The 24,910-nt window shown below is 37.8% G+C and overlaps 2 protein-coding genes across 2 annotated transcripts in view; one reads left to right on the top strand and one right to left on the bottom strand.

Moving 5' to 3' along the window:
• The window catches only part of LOC141903249 (sphingosine kinase 1-like), a 99,349-nt gene extending 80,136 nt beyond the window's left edge, over nucleotides 1–19,213 (bottom strand). The window contains exons 1-2 of the mRNA XM_074791335.1: nucleotides 19,082–19,213; nucleotides 1,889–2,283 (exon numbers count right to left, since the gene is read on the bottom strand). Of these exons, the coding sequence (XP_074647436.1) occupies nucleotides 1,889–2,267 (379 nt within the window). The 5' untranslated portion in view covers nucleotides 2,268–2,283; nucleotides 19,082–19,213. The remainder of the gene's footprint in view (nucleotides 1–1,888; nucleotides 2,284–19,081) is intronic.
• On the top strand, nucleotides 9,563–15,154 carry LOC141904312 (uncharacterized). The gene has a single exon (XM_074792891.1). The coding sequence runs from the start codon at nucleotides 9,563–9,565 to the stop codon at nucleotides 15,152–15,154; it is 5,592 nt and encodes a 1,863-aa protein (XP_074648992.1).
• Nucleotides 19,214–24,910: the final 5,697 nt, after the last annotated feature.

Raw genomic sequence — 24,910 nt, 5'->3', positions numbered from 1 at the left:
TGCATATCAGCATCTTAAAAAAATCGGCCCCGTTGTCGTTCCTAGCCCGCATTCGCTTCCAAATCAAAGTATTAGTAACGTTATTCTTACTCCGTGCACTTGTGTCGTCGAATATGGTATCATTGGTATAATAGTAGTTTTTATTTTGCGATAATTTGAGAAAATAAGGTAAATTGGAAAAAATGGAAAATTATCTAAAAATATATGTCGTTCTTACTTATATGGATAACTCCTTTATATCTTCAAGATTATAATGGTAGGTAGTTTCCAAAAATATCTGATAATAATGACCGTATAGTGGTGCCATCTATGGGCCTGTAACAGCGATTGTAATTGCATTGCTGATTTATCTTATTTAAAGTAATTTTTTAGGAATCAAAGGCAAACAACAGTACATTCATGTACTGAAAAATTATAAAATACTTCAATCTTCAGTGCCCGGTGGCTCTTTATGGTTTATAGTTCCTTAATTTCGTTAAATTTTACTCAAACTGTCGATTTCGAACGGTTTTCTTCTCATTTCGCCTTTGGCCTAGGTGACCATACACTTGCGCTCATAGCGGTGGCGGCAAACATTGAAATCATCTGAATAGAAGTATTGCGTCATAATTGGCTGATCAAGAATACATGTCTTAAGTATAAAACATCCCTTTCCAAAGAATACCCATCACAAATTGCAATGAGAAATGGCAAACCCGTAGGAGAATTCCGGCCAAAATTGACATTTTTGGGCACTAAAAAGGTCATAAAACGGCCATCTTGAGTCCACTTGACCCAATTTCTCTTATGCTGATGGGCTCTTGGGGGATTCAAATATGCACAAAAGATCAAGGAAATTGATTTAAGCGTCTTCAAAATTTCCCTCAAAAACTTCAAAAATGTTTAAAAAGTGCTGATTTTGGCGAACAACAATCGCTGCCAGTCAGCCATCTTGATTCTGAAAAGGCCAGTTTTTGAGCAGAAGATGTGTCTAGGGTAGATACATATGTAACCCAAATATCAAGACATTATATTGAAGCATCTTCAAAACTTCCCAAAGTAACAGGATTACGTCTACGGACGGACGATGGAACGGACGGACGACGGACGAAACTGAACGCAAATAGCCCATTGGGACTAATGTCCCAAGTAGGCTAAAAAGTGCTGATTTTGGCGAACAACAATGACTGCCAGTCGCCATCATGATTCTGACAAGGCCATTTTTTTGGCTGAAGACATTACATTGAAGCGTCTTCAAAACTTCCCAAAATAACAGCATTCCGTCTACGCACGGACGGACGAACGGATGACGGCTGAAAAGTGAACGCAATAGCCCGCTGGGACTAAAGTCCTAAGCGAGCTAAAAAGTGTCAGTTACCCTTTTACTAAACAGAAAAATAAAAATTTCATCTATCAAAATCAAATGTTTTTTTGGCGGGACCTTCTTCAAGTTGAGAATCGTGTGTGTCACTAGGCTCAGATTGAGATGATGGATCTGAAGAGAACTCAGCATCAGACATGTCAGAATTATCCACACCAGATGTCATTTTCGATTCTACATAGATGGCGATAGCTGATGGAACTTCACAATAGCGGGTCACAAAGCAGTCAGTGTTCCACCAAAGATCGTTTATTATCTATTGTGACGTGATTTACGCAAAATCAAGTAGGCCTAAATGAACAATATGAGGACTTTTTTGTTCAATAAATGATATTCAATTAAACGTTATGGAAAAAAATGTCCCGGATTTTGAATTTAAATGAAATACGCAACATTTCTTGAATAACGTAACACGTAATTTCATTTTAATTTACGTAACCATTCCGGGAAAAACAGAGTGGTTGACAGGTCTGAAAACATATCAAAGTCTGGATTGAGCAATGTGTTCAAAATGAACCAAATAAATACCTGTATGGATTTGACCAAGAATCTTTGTCCGCCAGTTATCTGCTATTTCTTTGTTTTTGTTGAACGTACCGTGAGTCGAAACACAGAATGTTACAGTTTGCCTCTTCCGCACACTTTGACCGAGTAATTTCCTACGGTATGGGTAGCTATATATGCCAAAATAAGCCATATAATCATCTACAGTGCGTCCTTTCATCACATGACATCCAACAACATCTCCTATATCAATGACTTCGCCAAAGCCAGTTGTATCAGTTTTTAACTTGTAATGTAACCCTTTTTCATACAATCTCACATCATAGAGAGATTTACTCTTCGGAAATAAGTAAAGATCTGCCTGTAATAATGGCGCTCTGTTTGTTTCTTCTTTAGCCGCCATATTTGGCTAATGCTTACTGAAAACAAGAATACAATTTTTTGAAATTATGGTTCGTTCATTTATCCTACTCACATTTGGACCCTACCACAGAATCTTACAAATAGAAGACCATAGGTCCAGTAAAATCAACTGAGTACATTTTAGTTTTGAGCAAAAAATCAATGAGTTCCTGGATTTGCAATGATGTATAAACAGCTGATTAAGATGAAATCATTGTAGCACGTTCAACTTTGATGATATACATGGTAATGGGTTTCCCTATGAGTCACAAGTACATGGTTGAAAATGATAATGATCTTGATAATGATGTCACTGGGAGACCCGTCTAGGGCGATTTCCGAGTGATGCCCTGTGATATCAGGAAACAAGGTCAAGCATCGATTAGTAGAATGGGGAAAAATTCGGTGAAGTTTTGCACATTTTCTCCCAGCACTTCCAAACAGCTTAGAGCTGATGGACGAAACTTGCCATATCAATTCCAATACCTAATTCCCTCCTAATGACAAAATATCAGTTGTGTATATCCACTGGTTTCAATTTGTGTCACCAAGAGCTAACAGAAGCATTCTATAAGAACAAATATCACCCTGCTTAAAATATATATTGCTATCAAACTTATTATTTTTCAACTTGTAAAGCCTCATCCTTGCTTGCCAGTGGTTTGATATTGCTGCCCTAAATCGCTTCCACAAGCCCCCTGGCCTCACAAGGCGTGATTTCATTTCTGTCGTTTCTGCACATGACATCATTAATCAACTTGCAAAATACATTTTTGTTCGCTGATCGGTCTATTTAACAGGAAATTAAACAGATGCTTACTGCCATTTGTTACATGTGCTGAGACTGGTACAACCAGATTTGGGTTGGCTAGTAACGACTCCAACAACTTGGGAGGTCAAGGGGTTTGGGGAACAGCTTAAGCTTAGTGATTTCGAATCCCTCGACGGATGAAGATGGTAAAGCCTATGCGAGCTGTGAATATAGCCTAAGATCACATTCAGAAACCAAAAAGAAACTTTCCATGATGGGTTTAAGCTCTCTTAAGTGACTCTGAACTTGAAAAGTGAATAGTAATAACTATGTTGATGTGAAGCACGTTTAGCCCTTTCAGTACGCACTCCCTTCCGGAAAGCCAGTAAAACATATGCAGAATATACGCACCCCATTTTGAATGCTTCCTGGCGGTAATGAACATCTAGCAGGTGGTGCTCCGGCAGATTTTGTTAGAGAATTTAAAAGTTTTATGAACTTTTGACAAGTTTTTGGTAAAACAAAAGGCAAAATGGCACCGAATTGGAGATAACAGTCAGTGAAGCGTAAAGGTGATATTCAATTGAACTCCAACGGTGTGAATGGCTCTGATATGGACTGAGGAGAGGGTTAATCTGGTTATGAAGGTATTGATGAATACAGATAGCAACAAGGCAATTTGATACTATGTATCTATGTCCCAGGGATGAAAACCGCCCATATTGAAAAAGTAAGAAAATATTTCTAAAAAATATAATTTTTTTATGGGAAATAAAAATCAGCAACTTTTAGCCAAAAAACTTACTTTCTTTTGGTCAAAATGTTAATAGTTTGGGCCTGAATTAGAGTCGCTTTTTGAATGAGACGCCATATGGGTTTCTCTGAGTCCACAGTAGTGCTAATTACCTCCGAAAATTGTCTTATGGAGCACTCCTCAGTATGGAGCGCTGTGGCAGGCACGATTGGAGGCGATTTCCACTGATCTCAGGAATAAAGACAAGAGCCCCAAGGGGCACTATGGCCAGCCTGTCAGCTTTTCATAAATATGGCAAATTATGCATTCTGTTGGTTATATTTGTCAAAATTCACTCCAAGCTCAATGCCTATAATTTACACAATTCAATCGTGTTTTTATAAGTAGCACAGACAGCGACTGGAGCTTGCAGGAACAAATACCTCAGATAAATCTATTCCCTTGGTCTTATCGATTTTAATGCGGAATAATTGAATTTTCTGAAATTTGCTCGATAAAACAAAATTGAATTGGATTTGACGTTTAATATGTGCAACAAAGTAAAATAGAATTGAATTTGATATTTTTTTCAGAAAAAAATTTGATTGAATTTGCAGTTTGAGCACATTGATAATTAGCATATCAAGGTCATCCATCCCTTTTGAGAAAAAGCTATTTCCCCAGACTTTGCATAAATGTCAATGATATTTTCTGTAGTGCAAATAAAAATATTCCCCAAACTAGGGGTCCAGGGACATCATGCCCACTTGGGAAGTGGTTTCAAATGCTCAATAATCTAACAATTTCAATATTCAACACCCCCTGGTGACCATATACTAAAACCAATGACCTTGAAACTCACCACAATCATAGAATATGTCAGCAGCTACCATTTTGTAATTGATTGTGATAACAAAATATGCCTCGTTACCAATTTAATATGAGAATACAAAGTTATTCTTCTATTCAGCGCCCCTGGTGACCATATTATATCACATATGAAACCCAATCACCTTGAATCTTACCACAATCATAGAACATGTCATGAACTAAAACTTTGCGATTGATCATGGTAACTAATAGATATGCCTAGGTACCAATATAATAAGGAAATACTAAGTTATTTTACTATTCAGCGCCCCCTGGTGACCATATAGAATAACAAATGTCCTTAAAACTCACCACAATCATAGACGATGTCATGAGCTACAACTTTGCAATTGATTGTGGTAACAAATTATGCATTGGTACAAATTCAAAATAGAACGACTAAGATATTGTATTATTCAATGCCCCCTGGTGGCCATATACAAAAACCAATGACCTTAAAACTCATCAAAATCATAGAACACAGGCTACACTTTTCTAATTCATTGTGGCAACAAAATATGCTTAGGTATCAATATAATGTTGAACAAGAGCCCCAAGGGGCACTATGGCCAGCCAGTCAGCTTTTCATGATGCATTCTATGGGTTAAACGTGTCAAAATACAGTCCAAGCTTAGTTAGTTTAAGCTTTTTATGATCGGATGAGCTTAAAACCAACGTGAAAATATCCGATCATGAAATTAAACCACAGTCAGGTTACTGACTAACTCCCAGCACAGAGTCAATAGGCCTATCTAATAATTCACACAATACAATCGTAGAATACAAAAGCAGCCCAGACAGCGACTGGATCTGGCAGGAACAAATACCTCAGATAAATCTTTTCCCTTGGTCTTATTGATTTTAATGCGGAATAGAATTGAATTTGCTCAATAAAGCAAAATTGAATTGGATTTGATATTTTTTGCAGAATAAAATTTGATTGAATTTGTAGTTTAAGCACATCAAGGTCATCTATTCGATTTGAGAAACAGCAATTTTTCCTAGACTTTGCACAATGGTCAATGATATTTTCTGTAGTGCTAATAAAAATATTCCTCCCAAAAACCAAATCAACTAAAAGCTTTCACAGAAATCGATCTTGAAATACAATTTTAGATCTTAAAATAAAACCCGGAAGTAAAACGGTAGACGATACCGCCGGTTCACGTAAACACCTGCTGATTTCTGCGGCTAAGCTAATCATAAAGGAGTCTTTGCTTTCTGATTGGCTTTTCAAAACCTATATTTTTGCGATCAGATATTCGCGGAAAAAGCTCATATAAATTTTTACCAGGCTCTCTTTCAAAATTCAGCTATGTAGAGTTTGGAGAATGGATAATGCTTAAATGAATGATCTGTATGAATATATGCCCAGTTGCACATTCAAAGAGCCTTTGCTCTGGAAACCATGTCATTTAAATTCCCTCCATTTGTATAGTGTATAGTAATAGGCTTAGCCTACGGCTGGCCTAAAAACTTTTTCCCACCTACGAATGAGTACTGATGACACCAAGATGGCTGCCAATTGCGTCATAATTGGCCGATCAAAAATACCTGTCCCAGGTATAAAACATCCCTTTCCAAAGGATACCCATCAGCAATGACAAACCAGTAGGAAGCTACAGGACTCAGAATTCGGGCCAAAATTGACATTTTTGGGCACTAATAAGGTCATAGGACGGCCATCTTGAGTCCGATCGACCCAATTTTTGTTATGCTGATGGGCCCTGGGGAGATTCATATAAATACGAAAGATCAAGGTAATTGATCCAGCATCTTCAAAAACTACCTGGTAAAGTTCAAAAACGAGTTGCTGAAAAAAGTGCTGATTTTGGAGAACAACAATGGCTGCCAGTCGGCCATCTTGATTCTGACAGAGCCAGTTTTTGGGCCGAAGATGTGTCTAGGGTAGATACATGTGTAACCCAAATATCAAGACATTACTTTGATATGTAACCCAAATATCAAGACATTATATTGAAGCATCTTCAAAACTTCCCAAAATAACTGGATTCCGTCTACGGACGGACGGACAACGGCGAAAAGTGAACGCAATAGCCCGCTAGGACTAAAGTCCGAAGTGGGCTAAAAAATCAAGTCAACTAAAGATTTCAAAGAAATCGATCTTAAAATACAATTTTAGATCTTGGAATAAAACCTGGAAGTAAAATGGTAGACGATACTGCGGGTTCGCGTGAATACCTGCTGATCTCTGCGGCTAAGCCAATCATAGAGGAGTCTTTGCTTTCTGATTTAAAACAGATATTTTTGCGTTCAGATTTTTGCAAAAAAGCTCATATAAATTTCAATGAGGCCCTTTTTCAAAATTCAGCTTCATAGGGGTTGGAGAATGGATAATGCATGAATGAATGATTTGTATGAACATATACTCAGTTGTTCAGTCAAAGAGCCTTAGCTCTGGAAACCATGTCATTTAAATTCGCTCCATTTGCATAGTAATAGGCTCAGCCCATGGCAGGCCTAAAAATGTTAGAAAAGGTCAGAAATCCGTCTATGGTCTGAAGATTTCCTTCCTTACGTCCCCCCCCCTTAGCCAGTAGGGAATGACCCCTGAAGAAACTGATCTTTAATATCGAAAAATGATGAGTGTATCCAGGGATAACCATATCATGAAACATGTCCTGCTATCAATAGTCATTTAAGAATTGAGTTTACAGGGTTTTAGGCAAAAGACCTCTACTTACCTGGACCTTTGACCCTAGAACTCCAAAATCACTAACGCACATCCTCTCCCCAGGGGTAATCATACTATAAAATAGCCTTGTCCTGTTATCAATGGTTCTTCCTGAATCGCGTTTACAAGATTTTACATGAATGATCTGTAGTGACCTTGACCTTTGATCCTTGGACCCCAAATCGATAGGGCAAATCCTCTCCCTATGGGTAATCATAATGCGTAATATCATAGTCCTGCGATCAACGGTTCTTCTTGAATCACGTTCACAAGGTTTCACATGAATGACCTGTAGTAACCTTGACCTTTTGACTCCAAAATCAATAGGGCACATCCTCTCTCTAGGGGTAATCATACTGTGTAATATAACAGGCCTGCGATGAAATGTTGTTCTTGAATCCTGTTCACAAGCTGATGCGGACGGACAGACGGATGTACGGAGGAGGATACCAAGTCCCCCGCCAGCGGCCTCTGGTTTAAACCTAATCCCCTTTACACTTAATCCAAATAAACCCTAATCACTTAACCCTATAAATCTGATCCCTAACCCTCTAAACCCTTAGCCCCTAACCCAAAAAATCCTAATAATATAAACACTTACCCCATAAACCATAGGCTAACTCTAAATCCCTAAAGGCTAAACTTAAATCCCTTAAACTATAACCTTATGAACACTAACCTCTAAGCACTTACCTTCTAATCCCTAACCCCCTAAACACTTACTCTATAAACCGTCTAATGTCAGTTCATTAATGAAAAAAACTCAAATGAAATTGATTATAAATGATATTCATTTATTTACAAGAGAATAACATAAGGTACTCGAATTTACATAAAGCTAGTTATATATGAGTTATAAGATTTAACCCATACAATACCACTACCGTATGGCATACGGTACAAATTGGCAAGCTAGCATAGGCCTACCCGTACAATATGTGATACGGTATCGCTTAACCCTTCTTGTAAAAGGCATATCTATTAGTATCAGCCGGTGCTGCCATCCGCATAAAATCCACGATGGCAGCAGCCAGGAACAAGAGGCCCATGGGCCTTGAAGCATTGGTAGATTATACTGTGGTATTAAGTGGTTATAATGTTTTACATCTGCCGGCAAATCTTCTATGACGATGTTGATTGGGAGGACCACAGACTTAAAGGTCTATTTGTCTAGTACGATTTTATTTCTGAAAATGAATTTATTTTCTGCCGAACGATTTAGCCTCGGCTATTTGTACTGTTAAACCTCATTAATGCGATTCTGTTAAAAAGACGGAACTAGTTTATTCTGGTGTTTTCCATCATGTCCCAGCCAAGATATTTATATCAATCAAGATTTGGATACAAAAACCCATTTTTACGCATGAACTGCTAGACCCCACTGAATATTGAAAACAAAAACAGAACGATTTTTCTGAATGCAATTGCAAGACCCTCTGATCTTAGAGCTCCAAGCTCTGATGCATGTACGCATGCAAAACGTCGCAGAGAGCGATGCTGGCGTTGGTGTCACCGAGGCCGCCTGATGATTGTTTGTTTGTCTTTTTGTTTGTTTGGCTTTACATACGTCGTTTGGATCTTGGTTTCCCAAGACTATTCCTATTGGATTGTTCATTTAACCTCACGACGGTACAGCCTTTGAAGTGTTGCCCGCACACTGTTCGCAGTCAGCAGGACTCGAACCCACTTGTCACTCAGCATTGATAGTGGATTCAACAGCTGTCGCGAAGTGCGAATATATTTTTTATTATTGATCAGTATTATTAACGACGTCATTGATTGATTGCAGTGGCATCGATATGTTTGTTTATTTGTGTTCAATTTTTGGTGTGACATTTGTTATGAAACACTCTGTATTGTAACCTTGGCTACTGCTGCCATCTATAGGAAAAAATCTGTGAATGCTCACTTGCCAGAACCGGAAGTGTAAAGAATAAATAAAAAGTCATGAAAACTAGAAAAACTGGTCGTTAAAAAGTTACTTCTCGGCTCAACCGAAGGGACAAGGATGGAATTCAAGACATAATTATGGTGCCGAAACCCGGGAACTAAGTATTGATAGTGGTGTTAGAGAAATTGAACACCAGAATTCGAAGAAATCGAGAGGGAAAAATGAACACGTGCACGTGGTGAGTTTTTTCGAGTTGGTCTGTACAACATCCTCCCGTCCCACTGTGAAAGTGTAGAGGTAAAAAAAAAAAAAATAAAAAAATAAAGAAAAAAAAAAAAAGAAAAAAAGAAAGAAAGATGTCTGTCTCTTCTAAGAAAGGTAGTCGTACAAGGTATATGAACCTCATAAAAAAAGAGGTTGAAAAAAAGAGGTCGTTGTTGGCTGAAGCTGAAGCGAAAAAGGATGACGTGAGTGAGCTACGGAAAAAAGTTGCCACACTCAAAATATTAATAGGAAATTATCTTTCAAAATTTGAAAGAGCCCTGGATGAATTGGCAGAGTCTGTTGATTCAATCGTTGAGGATACTGAAAGAAAGAAGGAAGAAAAAGTTATGGCGTCTTTCGACGAGGAAGACACTGATATAATTGCTATGGCAACGGAAGCCATGGCTCAATTGACGGTAGCAGAAGACAGTACTGGTATGAAGAAGGCGTCAACTAGTAAAGAAAAAAGTACATCTGTCAGTCTGCCCAAATTGAGTATTGCTAAATTTTCGGGCGATACCATGCAGTATCAAGAATTTTGGGATCATTTTGAGACATCGATACATAAAAATGAAAACCTATCCGATGTGGAGAAGATGACATACTTGAAAAGTTTGTTGACTGGAGAAGCCCTAGATGCTATTGCTGGTCTGACGATCTCCAATGCCAATTATGAAGTGGCAGTTAAACTGCTTTGTGAAAGATTTGGGGATACCCAAGTGCTAATAAATGCGCACTATGTAAATCTCATCGAGTTACCAGTGTCAACAAATCAAACGGCAAAACTACGTCAACTTCTTGACAATATTGAGAGACATTTACGGTCATTAGAGGTCTTAAAACAAGATGTTAATCAAAGTGTCTTCGTATCGATTATTATGTCCAAATTACCCAAAGCATGTTTGGTAACAATTGAAATCCAGAAAGAAAAAGACGAAAAGTGGACGGTGAAGTCACTTCGAGAATCACTCGATAATTATATCTCGGCACGAGAAGTTGCGGAGAGGAACCAGAATGATGGTTCAACTGGCAGGGTTAAACCCAATGAGCACCAATACCAGAGATCGAATTTCAAGTTCACCAATTATCAGAAAAGACAACATACACCGTCGGCTACGTTAGCCACTGCCACAGGCGCCATCGGTGGTTACTCTCCACGCTGTTTCTATTGTACTGACTCCCATTGGTCGGATGAGTGCACGAAATTTTCAACAATTGAAGGTCGGAAGAAGAAATTGAAGGCTGTTTGCCATATTTGCCTGAAAAAGGGTCACAGAAAAGATAGATGTATGGTAAACCGGTTATGCGCACACTGTGGTGTGAGGAAAGACCATCATCGTAGCATTTGTCCGAATTTGTTTACGTCAGCTAGTGGTAGCGTAGCTGAATCGAGTCAGAGTTCAAGTCTACGGGGAGCTGAAGCTGAATCCGGGATGTTGACAATGAATTTCAGTATGGTAGCTACAGGTGTAGGCAGACCACTTGTATGTATGCAGACAGCCACGGTATCCATGATGAATCCGGTAACCAAAAACAAAGTTGATGGTCGACTAGTATTCGACACTGGAAGCTATCGGACGTATATGTCTAGCTTGAAAGCAAAAAGTTTGAAGCTGTCTTGGTATGCAATAGAATACATTCCTGTCAACACGTTTGGGTCGAATACACCAAAATATCTCAATGGGAAATTATCATATTTGCAAATTAGACTGAATGATGGTAGCTTGATGACGTTACATATTACCATAATACCCATGATAACGGGTAAACTTCATCAAAATCCCGTTCGACCTGAGACGATAGAGAGAATAGAAGTCATATTGTCAGACCAAGAGATGTCACTGGCTGATACTTTACCAAAGACTCAAAAAATATTTGAAGTAGATTTGTTGGTTGGTAACGATTATTATTTGAACCTGGTACAACAGAGGAAGATACAGGTAGAAGAAAACTTGTTCTTGGTTGAATCTAAATTGGAGTGGTTATTGTCAGGAAGATCAGTAAGTGAAAGTGCGATAGATGTGAAACAAAACCCTGGTATGCTAATCTTGACATATGCTGAGGAGGAGGTTGCGAACCTCCATTCTTATACCAAGGCTGATATGGCATTGGCAGCCACCAACCCTCATGTGGAAAGATTGTGGGACTTGGATGCAATTGGTATAACTGAAGAAATAAAGATATCTAGTGACGACAAGGCGTTAGAAAAATTTCAAGCCTCCATAAGTTTTGAAGATGGTCGTTACATGGTTCGGTGGCCATGGATCGAAGACTCATGGTTGAATTTACCAGAGAATAAGGATATCGCCTTCTACAGACTGAAATCACTGATGAAGAAACTGAGTGCATCAAAAGATTTTCTGACTCAATATCAAGCCATATTTGAAGATCAGGAAAAAAAGAATATCATCGAAAAGGTTGAAGATAAACCAACAGACAACCAAATACACTACATCCCACATCATGCGGTGATGACACCTCAGAAAACGACAACTAAAGTGCGAGTCGTTTTTGATGCGTCGTGTAAGAGGACAAGAGAGAACAAGAGTTTAAATGAATGTCTGTACCGCGGTCCTGTGTTACTGTCTGACTTATGTGGTCTACTGATGAGATTTAGGATTCATAAAGTGGCAATTGTGGCTGATGCTGAAAAAGCCTTCCTACAAATCTCAATGCATGAAAGTCAGCGTGACGTGACAAGATTCCCTTGGCTGAAAGATGTGGATGGACCATGTGTAGCAGAAAACATACAGACATACCGCTTCTGTAGAGTACCATTCGGTGTTATTTCAAGCCAATTCTTATTATCAGCTGTAATTGATCATCACTTACGAACTGAGAATAGTGCTGTAGCAGAAAAAATGCGAAAAAATATGTATGTCGACAACATGGTTGTTAGTATCGACAGTGGAAAAGAGACATTCTACGAAGAATCGAAGAAAAGTTTTAATCAGATGGGAATGAATCTGAGATGTTATGCATCAAATGATAGTGAATTTATGAAGAACGTACTCAAGGAGGATCATGAACAGAATGATGTGGTTATGAAGGTCCTTGGTGTAACATGGGATAGAAAACGAGATGAACTCAGTATCCCATCCATGAAAAAAGAAATGAAAGAAAGAAATATTGTAAATACCAAATGTCAAATATTGATGAGATTGTCATCTCATTTTGATCCGCTTGGACTATTTTCCCCAGTGATTCTTGGAGGAAAATTGTTGATTCAAGAGTTATGGTTGAAAGAAAAAGGTTGGGATGATGATTTGACTGAAGAACAGAGATCTGTGTGGATGAGGATTGAAAGGCAATTAGACTTGATTTCTACTGTGAGGGTACCCAGATATATGGGAGTTAAAGATCCATTGAGGTACCTACTGTTATGTTTCTGTGATGCGTCAGATAGAGCTTATTCAACACTTGTATACCTGAAGGTTGAGAGTTTTACTGAACAGAAAGTCAATCTGATATTTGCCAAATCGAGGTTAGCTCCGAAAAAAGGTTGTACCATACCAAGAATGGAACTAATGGCTGTGCTGATTGGCGTGAGATGTTTAAATTATGTGACGAACGAACTACCAACCCTAATAGATGAAACTCATTTGTGGACGGATTCACAGTGTGTGTTGAATTGGATCAAGTCGAGGAAGAAACAGCCTGTCTTCATCGAAAATCGTCTGAAAGAAATTAGAAAACACCAAGCTGTACAGTGGCACTATGTCGAAAGCGCATCAAATCCAGCAGATATTGCGACTCGACCATGCACTGTTGAAGAAATGAATAGAAAAATCTGGTGGAATGGTCCAGAATTTGTTATGAAAGAAAATAAATGGCCGGTATGGAATAAATCTGCCGATGAAGTACATGAGCAAGAAATGATTCTTACTAAAGAAATAGAAGGAGAATTGGTGGCTGGGGAGGGCACCCCTCTCCTGAGCGTTGAGTTTATTGGTCCATGTGAAGTGAATATGAAGAAATTCTCCTCCTTTATAAAGTTACTCAGAGTAACAGCATGGATTCTGAAACTGTTTAAGATGATGAAAAAAGAACATGTCGGTGAAGAATGTTTGAACATACATTTGATTGAAGAAGCCAAACTGAGATGGGATAAGTTTATCCAGAAATCGGCATTCCCTGAAGTCATCAATGCAGTACAGAAAAATTTGAAAAATAAGTTGAAAACCGATTTGGGTCTACAGTTGGACAAAAATGGAATTTTGAGATGCTATGGACGTTTTTCTAACTTGAAGTTGCCCGGAGGTCAACCTAAGTTACTGCCTACTAAGAACCATTACACTAATCTTGTGGTGTATCACGGTCATTGCAAACAACTACATGCTGGTACTGCTCAGACACTTGCTGAAGTCAGAAAAGAATACTGGATTCCTCGAGGCCGAGATGTGGTTAGAAGAGTACTGAACGATTGTAATGTATGTCGTTTGTTAGAAGGCGGACCGTATGAATTACCATCGATGCCTCCACTACCGGCAAACAGACTGATGAGATCTCTACCGTTCACCTACGTTGGTCTCGATTACATGGGTCATTTTAATGTGAAGGAGGGTAGTGAGGTGAAGAAGATATGGTTATGTCTATTTACATGCTTATCAGTCAGAGCTGTACATCTAGAAGTAGTGATGAACATGACAACTCAGGAATTCCTCCTAGCTGTAAGAAGATTTGTTGCTATACGAGGGAAACCAGAAGAAATTCTATCAGACAATGCGTCCCAGTTAAAACTAGGAGATCGTGTTCTACAACTAGTATGGAGATCTTTGATGACCAATAATGATGTCATAAATTATGCGTCAAACAATGGTATATCCTGGAGATATATCACAGAATTAGCTCCATGGCAAGGTGGAATATATGAAAGAATGGTAGGTGTGGTGAAGAGAGCTCTAAAAAGGGCAGTGGGCAAACGACTGTTACAACTTAATCAAATGTTGACAGTGACTAAAGAAGTCGAGGCGGTAGTCAATAGCCGTCCATTAGTCTATGTTGGTGAAGACATCAACTCGGGTGAAATATTGAGTCCGAACTCTTTCATGTCAATGAAAACAAATGTGGGAGTTCCGGACATAAATTTTGATTTGGTTGATGATGATGAAGATTATGATGAACAAAAAGAGGCAAGAGATCTTGTAAAATGCTGGAAACGTGGTCTTAGCTACGTGGATGAATTTTGGAAAATATGGCAGACAAGCTATCTCCAGAGTTTGCGTGAAAGATACCAAACGAAAATCCGGTCACCCCGAATAAGAAGTAAGAGTAGGCCAAGTGTCGGTGATGTTGTTCTAGTTAAAGAGGACAAGATGCCTCGAGGGTGCTGGAAGTTAGCAGTTGTGTCGGCCTTGATGAGATCAGCGGATGGGGAAACGAGATCAGCTACTGTCAGATTGTCCACTGGCAACACGTTAAAAAGATCTATTGGACATCTATACCCCCTGGAATGTCCATCGTCCTTACCAATGGGGTCAGATGTAGCTGTAGCGAAACGAGACAACATATACCCGGATCCTCCGAATGTGTCTAATGTACCTGTACCACAGGAAAAAAGCGTGATATTCCCGGATCATCCAAAACGTTCAGCTGCTCGAGCAGCTCGGGATAAAATCAAAGGATGGATTAACGACGAAGATCCAGCGGGATCATTCATGCTATTCTGTTTTGATTGTGCTTAAAGATTCGAAAATCTTTGCTGCTAGTGCTATGGTCAGTTGTGAGCTTTTTAGCTCACAGTTATATATAATAAAGCAGCTTCGTGCGTAGATAAATTCCGTATGATTTCCGCAAAGTGAAGTAATACGTCATTCAACTAGTAACGGACTGGATCAGTGGTGAATATAGTTAAAACAAAAAAAAACTGACTGTTATTTGTGCGGCGTTGGTGTATTATAACGGTATGAACTGCGTGCGTATTAAAGAGCCTACATTTTTTCTTGGTGACTGTGAAAAGAACTATATTTACTCCGTTGCTGTTTAAATACCGTTAAGGGTGTAAAGTAATTTCAGGGTATTATAATGGAAACTCATAAAATGAACGTAAAGTAAAAGATTGATTATTTTCATTTAAAAAGAAAAAACACTGTGACGTGTGTTAGGAAAATTAATGTAGGAGTTATGTTTTGTAAGGAGTTAAAGTGTGTGTATGTGTATTATCATTATTGATTAGTTAGTATTCTCTAATTGGAATTGCATAAACCAGTATTAATAGTTACTAATTCTAATCATAAAATTAGGTGAGATTACTATTTGCTCTCCTTGGTGGGAGTGTCGCGAAGTGCGAATATATTTTTTATTATTGATCAGTATTATTAACGACGTCATTGATTGATTGCAGTGGCATCGATATGTTTGTTTATTTGTGTTCAATTTTTGGTGTGACATTTGTTATGAAACACTCTGTATTGTAACCTTGGCTACTGCTGCCATCTATAGGAAAAAATCTGTGAATGCTCACTTGCCAGAACCGGAAGTGTAAAGAATAAATAAAAAGTCATGAAAACTAGAAAAACTGGTCGTTAAAAAGTTACTTCTCGGCTCAACCGAAGGGACAAGGATGGAATTCAAGACAACAGCATCACGCCTTATCTCACTGAGCTACCGAGGCCACTCGATTCAATTCCAAACTAGGGGTCCAGGGACACCATGCCCACTTGGGAAGTGGTTCCAAATGCTCAACAATCTAACAATTTCAATATTCAACGCCCCCTGGTGACCATATACAAAAACCAATGCGAAACCTTGAAACTCACCACAATCATAGAACATGTCAGCAGCTACGATTTTGTAATTGATTGTGATAACAAAATATGCCTCGTTACCAATTAAATATGGAAAAACTAAGTTATTCTACTATTTAACGCCCCCTGGTGACCATATTCAAAACCCAATGACCTCGAAACTTATCACATTCATAGAACATGTCATGAACTACAACTTTGCAATTGATCATGGTAACAAAATATGCCTAGGTACCAATATAATAAGGAAATATTAAGTTATTCTACTATTCAACGCCCCCTGGTGACCATATAGAATACCCAATGTCCTTAAAACTCGCAACAATAGTAGATGATGTCATGAGCTACAACTTTCCAATCGATTGTGGTTACAAAATATGCATAGGTACGAATATAATATAGAAATGCTAAGATATTGCATTATTCAACGCCCCCTGGTGGCCATATACAAAATCCAATGACCTTGAAACTCACTACAATCATAGAACACGTTATGAGCTACAACTTTCTTAATGATTGTGGTAACAAAATACGCTTAGGTATCAATATAATGTGGAAAAACTTTTTCCCACTTACGAATGAGTACTGATGACACCAAGATGGCCGCCAATTGCGTCATAATTGGCTGATGAAAAATAACTGTCTCAGGTATAAAACATCCCTTTCCAAAGAATACCCATCATAAATTGCAATGAGAAATGGTAAACCAGTAGGAAGCTACAGGACTCAGAATTCGGGCCAAAATTAACATTTTTGGGCACTAAAAAGGTCATAGGACGGCCATCTTAAGTCCGATCGACCCAATTTTTGTTATGCTGATGGGCCCTGGGGGGATTCACATATATCCGAAAGATCAAGGTAATTGATCAAAGCGTCTTCAAAATTTCCCTCAATAAGTTCAAAAATGTGTAAAAAGTGCTGATTTTGGCGAACAACAATGGCTGCCAGTCGGCCAACTTGGTTCTGACAGGGCCATTTTTTGGGCTGAAGATGTGTCTAGGGTAGATACATGTATTAACCAAATATCAAGACATTACCTTGAAGCGTCTTCAAAACTTCCCAAAATAACTGGATTCCGTCTACGGACGGACGGCAACGGACGAAAAAGTGAACGCAATAGCCCACTGGGACTAATGTCCCAAGTGGGCTAAAAATGACACTTTATCTAAATCGAAAGAATAATCTTTGAAGCAGACAGTGGTACCAAGACCTAATTTATAAGAAATTTTTCAAGTTTTTTTCTCGCAAAAATTAAAATATTAAATTTCATTTGATCTTATAATATAAGATTAAAGAATTATGAGGTTTGATTCATTTCTGAAATTTGGGCTTATAATAGGCCTATATCAAGCCCAAATTTCAGAAATGAATCAAAACTTACAGTTACAGAGTTACAGTTTCATCTTCTTTCTTCCCACCCCTTAACTCAAGCATTAATTTTAAATTTTCCAAGTTTTGACTAAGAATTGATTTAATTTCTTCATTAATTCATTGCTTTGGGTTAAACTACAGTACAATTTCAATATGAAATATTGGAGTTGATTCTCTTTCCAGTTTCATTAACAACATTTAAGTGTGTTCCTTGTCACTGACAATATTTTGAGTGTTTTCGACTTCATTACCCCGTACTTGAGGTTGTTTTCCCCAATCGCTTCAATCATTTCTTACTATGAAAAATTGAATCAAGCTGTGACGAGGCGTCCGTCACTTAGATTTCATTTATTACATAGGCCCCTATTACATATTATATCAGTGTCAAATACATAGGTAACAATTTTCTGAGGCCAGAAATAATACCCAAGGCCAATCACACCCCTTACATCCGGCCTTCCGAAATATCGGTTGAAAAGTGGGTAAATAAGTGGAGGAATACACCATTTTTTAGTTGTTCTTAAAACAGCGGAGACACTATAAGGCCTAGGCCTATGTGGTATTCACCCAGCACTGGCAGTGGTTGTCTCCACCAGTGATCTCCGTCGCTCTACGATCCCAGTGCAACCAACCACCCAGACGCGTGCATTCAAATTCGCTGTACAGTTGCCGACCAGAATTTGGTCGGCTTTTTTGTCCGTGTTCAAACTGCGATATCTCGGCAAATAAACAACCGATTTTGATAAATAAACTATCTACACTAACCTTATGATGTCTTACTTTTGTTCATTATATCATTTTGACGATAAATCTGATTTTAGTACAATTAAATTTAAGATACAAAAATGATGCGCTGTTTAGTGATGAGACACGCATCGCTCAAGTGTCTTGTTGCTAACGAACTACAGTGTTACAATGCCTAGTTTCAAAGTGAAAAAATGGTGTCATTTTTGCTATTTCTGTATTTATATGGCATCAAGCACAGACTATGATGAAGGAACCTCCGAATGAATATAATAATAAGAAAACTGAATGTTTGAGGTTTGTAAAGAGAGTTCATTTTTCACAATCGGTTTGGTGAAACTGGATTTCTGGTGGTTTAAAGCTGCAGTGATCTAAAAGTATCGAGAAAATGTCGTTCGCATCTTAGACTTAGTGTCTGTGGTACATCAGACACTAAGATTCTTGGTGAAACGTGGTATTGAAACTAAAAGGGTTAGGAACTGGAGTTAGACCTGTGAATTTGAACTTTGAAGAACAATTGATAGAAGTGACTTAAGTTTGACATTAGCTGGGGGATATCATATATTGATATATATATATAGTTATGCAATCGCTGCAATAACAAATAGTAAGAGGTTCTTAGAATAGCGACCGGCACCGGGGGCCGCCATCTTGGATTTTTATTCCGCACCGCTGGGAAAACCGAAAAACGACGAATCTTTATACTGTCAAAACTCACTTCATGAAAATGAACTATGCTCAAAAACCTACTTTATAAATAAACGGTGGTTTCTCATTCAACAAATAAATGATATAGTTGTCTGTAGTTCCTTTTTTGCAACGGAATTGATGTTTAAATCGAGCGAATTCTTCGCTTCAAAAAGTAAACAATGTCGGCCATTTTGAATTAGCTGTACTTTCTGTGTTGGGGAAATCCTCTAAGTCCAGAAATTGGTCGCGTGCGCATGCGTCGCTACATGTGTATGGGTCATGTCAGAACGCTGAAACATAGAACTATAACGGAATGAACCTGCGTGAACTTTTGCGCAGCGGGAAGGCGCAGTTTGTTTGGTCACTTAAGACTCTTCATGATCCTCTTAGAGGATCATTTGTATTTTTGGGAATGACAGGTGTTCAAGTGGTCTTGCCATAAGCTAAAAATCTAAGATATATATCGGTATATTATAAAGGATGAATGTATTTTTCTGCTACACATTCGGGATTCGAACCTAATAGCACTTAAAAGTAAATCCTGGGGCTATCAAAGTTCATTATTTCATATCCGGGATGCTATCACTTTTTTACTCGGCAAACAATAACCCAGTGACACTTTAATCATCAAAGTTCATGTCGTAACGCTTGAAATACGATCAGTAATTTTCGGGTTTCGAATCTGATAGCGCCGCTTATAAGATGAACCAGCGTAAATAAGATCAATATTTTTACGGGATTCGAACCTAATGGAAACTACAGCGACTATTAGTCATTAAAGGTTACATGTAGCTCACATGTAGTGCCGCATGCGCAATGTGCCGATTTCTCGACTTAGAGCAATTCCAGCACTGACTAATGCGCATGCGTTAGGTAGAAACGGAGACTTGGGAAACTTTACGGTTTTTGCGTTCTTTCTAGGACCTTCTTTCTAACGGCTTAACAGTGTCACAACCCAAGTGGCAATCACCCCCGTATTCAAACTATTATAAATTGAAGATTTCAGAGGTGGCACGATGATTTGGTTGCGGGCCACCGTGCAAACAAATCATCGCGCTCTCCAGGAAAAGAAGAAAAATAGTTCATATGAAGTAGAAGATTAAGAAATTATATAAACGGAAGCCTAATCATTCATTACGAGCGGGTTGATCCGATTGTTTTTTGAATTTTTGCCACGCTGGGCGGCCCCGCAACCGCCAATTCGTTCGTTGGAATTAATACAATTTGAAAAACAAGATTGATTTTGAAAAATCAATCTTGTGAGAATAGAATGGTACCGGTATTAGTAGTACGTATTTATAGTTTAGTATCACGTAGTAATAGACTGCTTAGCGGGTGGATGATATCCTCGTTAGTACATTATGAGAATGCCGGTTTGCTAGCGTATCTATTTAACACCCGTATTGCTCGGGTTAGTTTTACTATCAACGGGTGGCGCTGTATGTAAATTTCACATAAATCAACGACTTTCGGCTATTAGCGGTACTTAAGACCACTTGAAAACATCATAGTCAATTACGATAGTAGTGAACATAAAAAGATACAGTACAAAGATACAGTACGGTGTACAGTTAAGGACATGATTCCATAGGACCCATACCAGAGACATTTTGTTCAGACAAGGACTATTAGTTAAACACTAATCTTCATTTTCAGCAATTAACGATCTGGTGAATTAATTAGTGATTCGGTCCTTCGGTGGTTCGAGAAAATATGCCCGCAAAATAAGAACCTAACGAACCAGGGCTGACCACAAATTGCCCAACAGATAAATTTTCGAAACGACACAATCCAATCATGTTTGGTATCAAATGTGGCGTGGACCATGGTCTTTTAACTGACCAATGCATGACCAGTACTGACCATATAGTAAATTATTTGTTTGCAAACAATTAAGTTGTTTGGTGTCAAATAACTAGATATGATGTGGGCATTAATCTAAGAATTGTTTAACTGAATGCTTGACCAGTACAGACCAGTTACCAGTGCTAACCAGAACCCCCATAAGTAATTTATATGTTTAGTGAATCCTTCGTTAGTACTACTAACTCTTATATTTAAATTTGTCGCTGGAAAAAGTCTTGTCCGATTTTTGTTGTAGGTAGCGAGCTAACTTTGAAATTCCGCTAAAATGCATAAGATTTTTACGTAGGGTTTTGAACGAACAACGTTTCCATTTGTAATTGTAACGTGCGCATTTGAGCCTGTAACGTGCACATTTCACTCGCGTGAACGTGCGTATCGGTACCAACATGCGAGACTTGTCAAACTTTTACGATCAAGACTTTTAAACGGAACAAAGAAGATATCATATCATATTATATATACATGAATAGATGGAATGATAATGTAGTAGTTTGAAATGTTTCGTAGCTGCTGTCCACTGAGCACAGATAAAAGCTAATTGCCTGATATGAGATATATTTTTGTTATAGAGATGTTGTAGATCAGTGAGAATTCAAACTTATGGTTAATTTTGAGTGATCACAACGCTAACCAATAGAGAAAGCTGTAAGGCATAAGAAAGGATGCATTAAGTATAACATATCTTTCAATATAATGATGAAGTATTCAACTGGCCATCACAACAATAGTTTGACTTATCTTATTGAAAAATACCGGAGTGTTAATGGGAAAACCTTGAATTCGAAACAATTCCTCACTCAATCGTTTACTTTGAAAACTCAATTTGCATTTTGTGTACATGTATTTTTTTCTGCACCAAAAGCATGAAGTATATTATCTTTGCTTGTAAAAATTTGAAATTTTGGGGAAGATTTTTGGCCTCGTTAACCTGTGAACACGTCCTTCATAAATTTTCTAAGACCGACCCTTGAAATAATGCTGAGAGTTTCGAGGATAATTTTGGTAGGATGTAAACTTAGGCCGCTTCGTATCCGTGGATGGTTGCTAATTATTGATTCTATACACAATAATCATAAGTACCATGAGATTCGATAGAATATCGTTTTTCAATCATACGTACACGAATTATCGCGACATAAAGATAAATAATATGTTCATATACTTTTTACGTCTTATACTGTATATTTCTTTAGTAGTATAAATAAAGAGTGGATCAGCAGGCCGCCTGAGACCATTCCACGATCTAAGGTCAGTTGCCAAAAGTTAGTAAGTTTACCAGTGGATAGTTTACATTTATAATGACGATTAAATTTTCATTGCTAAAATAACTTTGTACTTGTTGACTCAAAAGCAGAGAATTGAAAATACGATAATACGATACGAAAAATCAGTGTACAAATTCAAAAAGATTATCTCTAGTGAGAGATCGAACGTTGTGTCGTAATTTTCTAATGATAAAACATGGTTTGAAATTTGAAATGTGTACATAGTTGATCTTTTTCAGTGTATTTAGTCATGTATCATATTGGATGATGGTTAATTTAAACTATCTTTTGAGAAACGGGTCCCAGAGCTGTATCCTTTACTCCTGTAATAGAGGATGCAATCTATTTGCGACAAACAGCTAGTGCAAATAGCTAGAAACGGTAACAATAGTGCATTGGCAAACTTACATTGGTTGTTTAGGTTTTTCGAAGGGGAGACTTTGTGGGAAAATTACATTATGAGAATGCCGGTTTGCTAGCGTATCTATTTAACACCCGTATTGCTCGGGTTAGTTTTACTATCAACGGGTGGCGCTGTATGTTTATTTCACATAAATCAACGACTTTCGGCTATTAGCGGTACTTAAGACCACTTGAAAACATCATAGTCAATTACGGTAGTAGTGAACATGAAAAGATACAGTACAAAGATACAGTACGGTGTACAGTTAAGTACATGATTCCATAGGACCCATACCAGAGACATTTTGTTCAGACAAGGACTATTAGTTAAACACTAATCTTCATTATCAGCAATTAACGGTCTGGTGAATTAATTAGTGATTCGGTCTTTCGGTGGTTCGAGATAAAATTCCCGCAAAATAAGAACCTAACGAACCAGGGCTGACCACAAATTGCCCAACCGATAAATTTTCGAAACGACACAATCCAATCATGTTTGGTATCAAATGTGGCGTGGACCATGGTCTTTTAACTGACCAATGCATGACCAGTAGGCCTACTGACCATATAGTAAATTATTTGTTTGCAAACAATTAAGTTGTTTGGTGTCAAATAAATAGATATGATGTGGGCATTAATCTAAAAATTGTTTAACTGACCAATGCTTGACCAGTACAGACCAGTTACCAGTGCTAACCAGAACCCCCATAAGTAATTTATATGTTTAGTGAATCCTTCGTTAGTGCTACTAGCTCTTACATTTAAATGTGTCGCTTGAAAAAGTCTTGTCCGATTTTTGTTGTAGGTAGCGAGCTGACTTTGAAATTCCGCTAAAATGCATAAGATTTTTACGTAGGGTTTTGAACGAACAACGTTTCCATTTGTAATTGTAACGTGCGCATTTGAGCCTGTAACGTGCACATTTCACTCGCGTGAACGTGCGTATCGGTACCAACATGCGAGACTTGTCAAACTTTTACGATCAAGACTTTTAAACTGAACAAAGAAGATATCATATCATATTATATATACATAAATAGATGGAATGATAATGTAGCAGTTTGAAATGTTTCGTAGCTGCTGTCCACTGACCACAGATCAAAGTTAATCGCCTAATATGAAATATATTTTTGTTGTAGAGATGTAGTAGATCAGTGAGAATTCATAATTATGGTTAATTTTGAGTGATCACAACGCTAACCAATAGAGAAAGCTGTAAGGCCTAAGAAAAGATGCATTAAGTATAACATATCTTTCAATATAATGATGAAGTATTCAACTGGCCATCTGATCACATCAACAATAGTTTGACTTATTGAAAAATACCGGAGTGTTAATGGGAAAACCTTGAATTCGAAACAATTCCACACTCAATCGTTTACTTTGAAAACACAATTTGCATTTTGTGGACATGTATTTTTTTGTGCACCAAAAGCATGAAGTATATTATCTTTGCTTGTAAAATTTTGAAATTTTGGGGAAGATTTTTGGCCTCGTTAACCTGTGAGCACTTCCTTCATATATTTTCTAAGACCGACCCTTGAAATAATGCTGAGAGTTTCGAGGATAATTTTGGTAGGATGTAAACTTAGGCTGCTTCGTATACGTGGAGGGTTGCTAATTATTGATTCTATACACGATAATCATAAGTACCATGAGATTCGATAAAATATCGTTTTTCAATCATACGTACACGAATTATCGCGATATAAAGATAAATAATATGTTCATATACTTTTTACGTCTTATACTGTATATTTCTTCAGTAGTATAAATAAAGAGGGGATCAGCAGGCCACCTGAGACCATTCCACGATCTAAGGTCAGTTGCCAAAAGTTAGTAAGTTTACCAGTGGATAGTTAACATTTATAATGACGATTAAATTTTCATTGCTAAAATAACTTTGTACTTGTTGACTCAAAAGCAGAGAATTGAAAATACGATACGAAAACTCAGTGTACAAATTCAAAAAGATTATCTCTAGTGAGAGATTGAACGTTGTGTCGTAATTTTCTAATGATAAAACATGGTTTGAAATTTGAAATGTGTACATAGTTGATCTTTTTCAGTGTATTTAGTCATGTATCATATTGGATGATGGTTAATTTAAACTATCTTTTAAGAAACGGGTCTCAGAGCTGTATCCTTTACTCCTGTAATAGAGGATGCAATCTATTTGCGACAAACAGCTAGTGCAAATAGCTAGAAAAGGTAACAATAGTGCATTGGGAAACTTAGAGCAAGCGTACATTGGTTGTTTAGGTTTTTCGAAGGGGAGAATTTGTGGGAAAATTAATCATTACTGAGATATATCCGTGGCGAGCTTTTCCAGGGATTTTAAAAGTTGAGCTGTACA

This window comes from Tubulanus polymorphus, chromosome 4 (genome assembly GCF_964204645.1).
Source record: "Tubulanus polymorphus chromosome 4, tnTubPoly1.2, whole genome shotgun sequence".
NCBI classification, from domain to species: Eukaryota; Metazoa; Nemertea; class Palaeonemertea; order Tubulaniformes; family Tubulanidae; genus Tubulanus; species Tubulanus polymorphus.
This window is presented reverse-complemented; position numbering and strand designations above follow the sequence as displayed.

Excerpts from the sequence above, each read along its gene's own strand:
- LOC141904312 (XM_074792891.1), top strand. The coding sequence starts at position 9,563 with ATGTCTGTCTCTTCTAAGAAAGGTAGTCGTACAAGGTATATGAACCTC.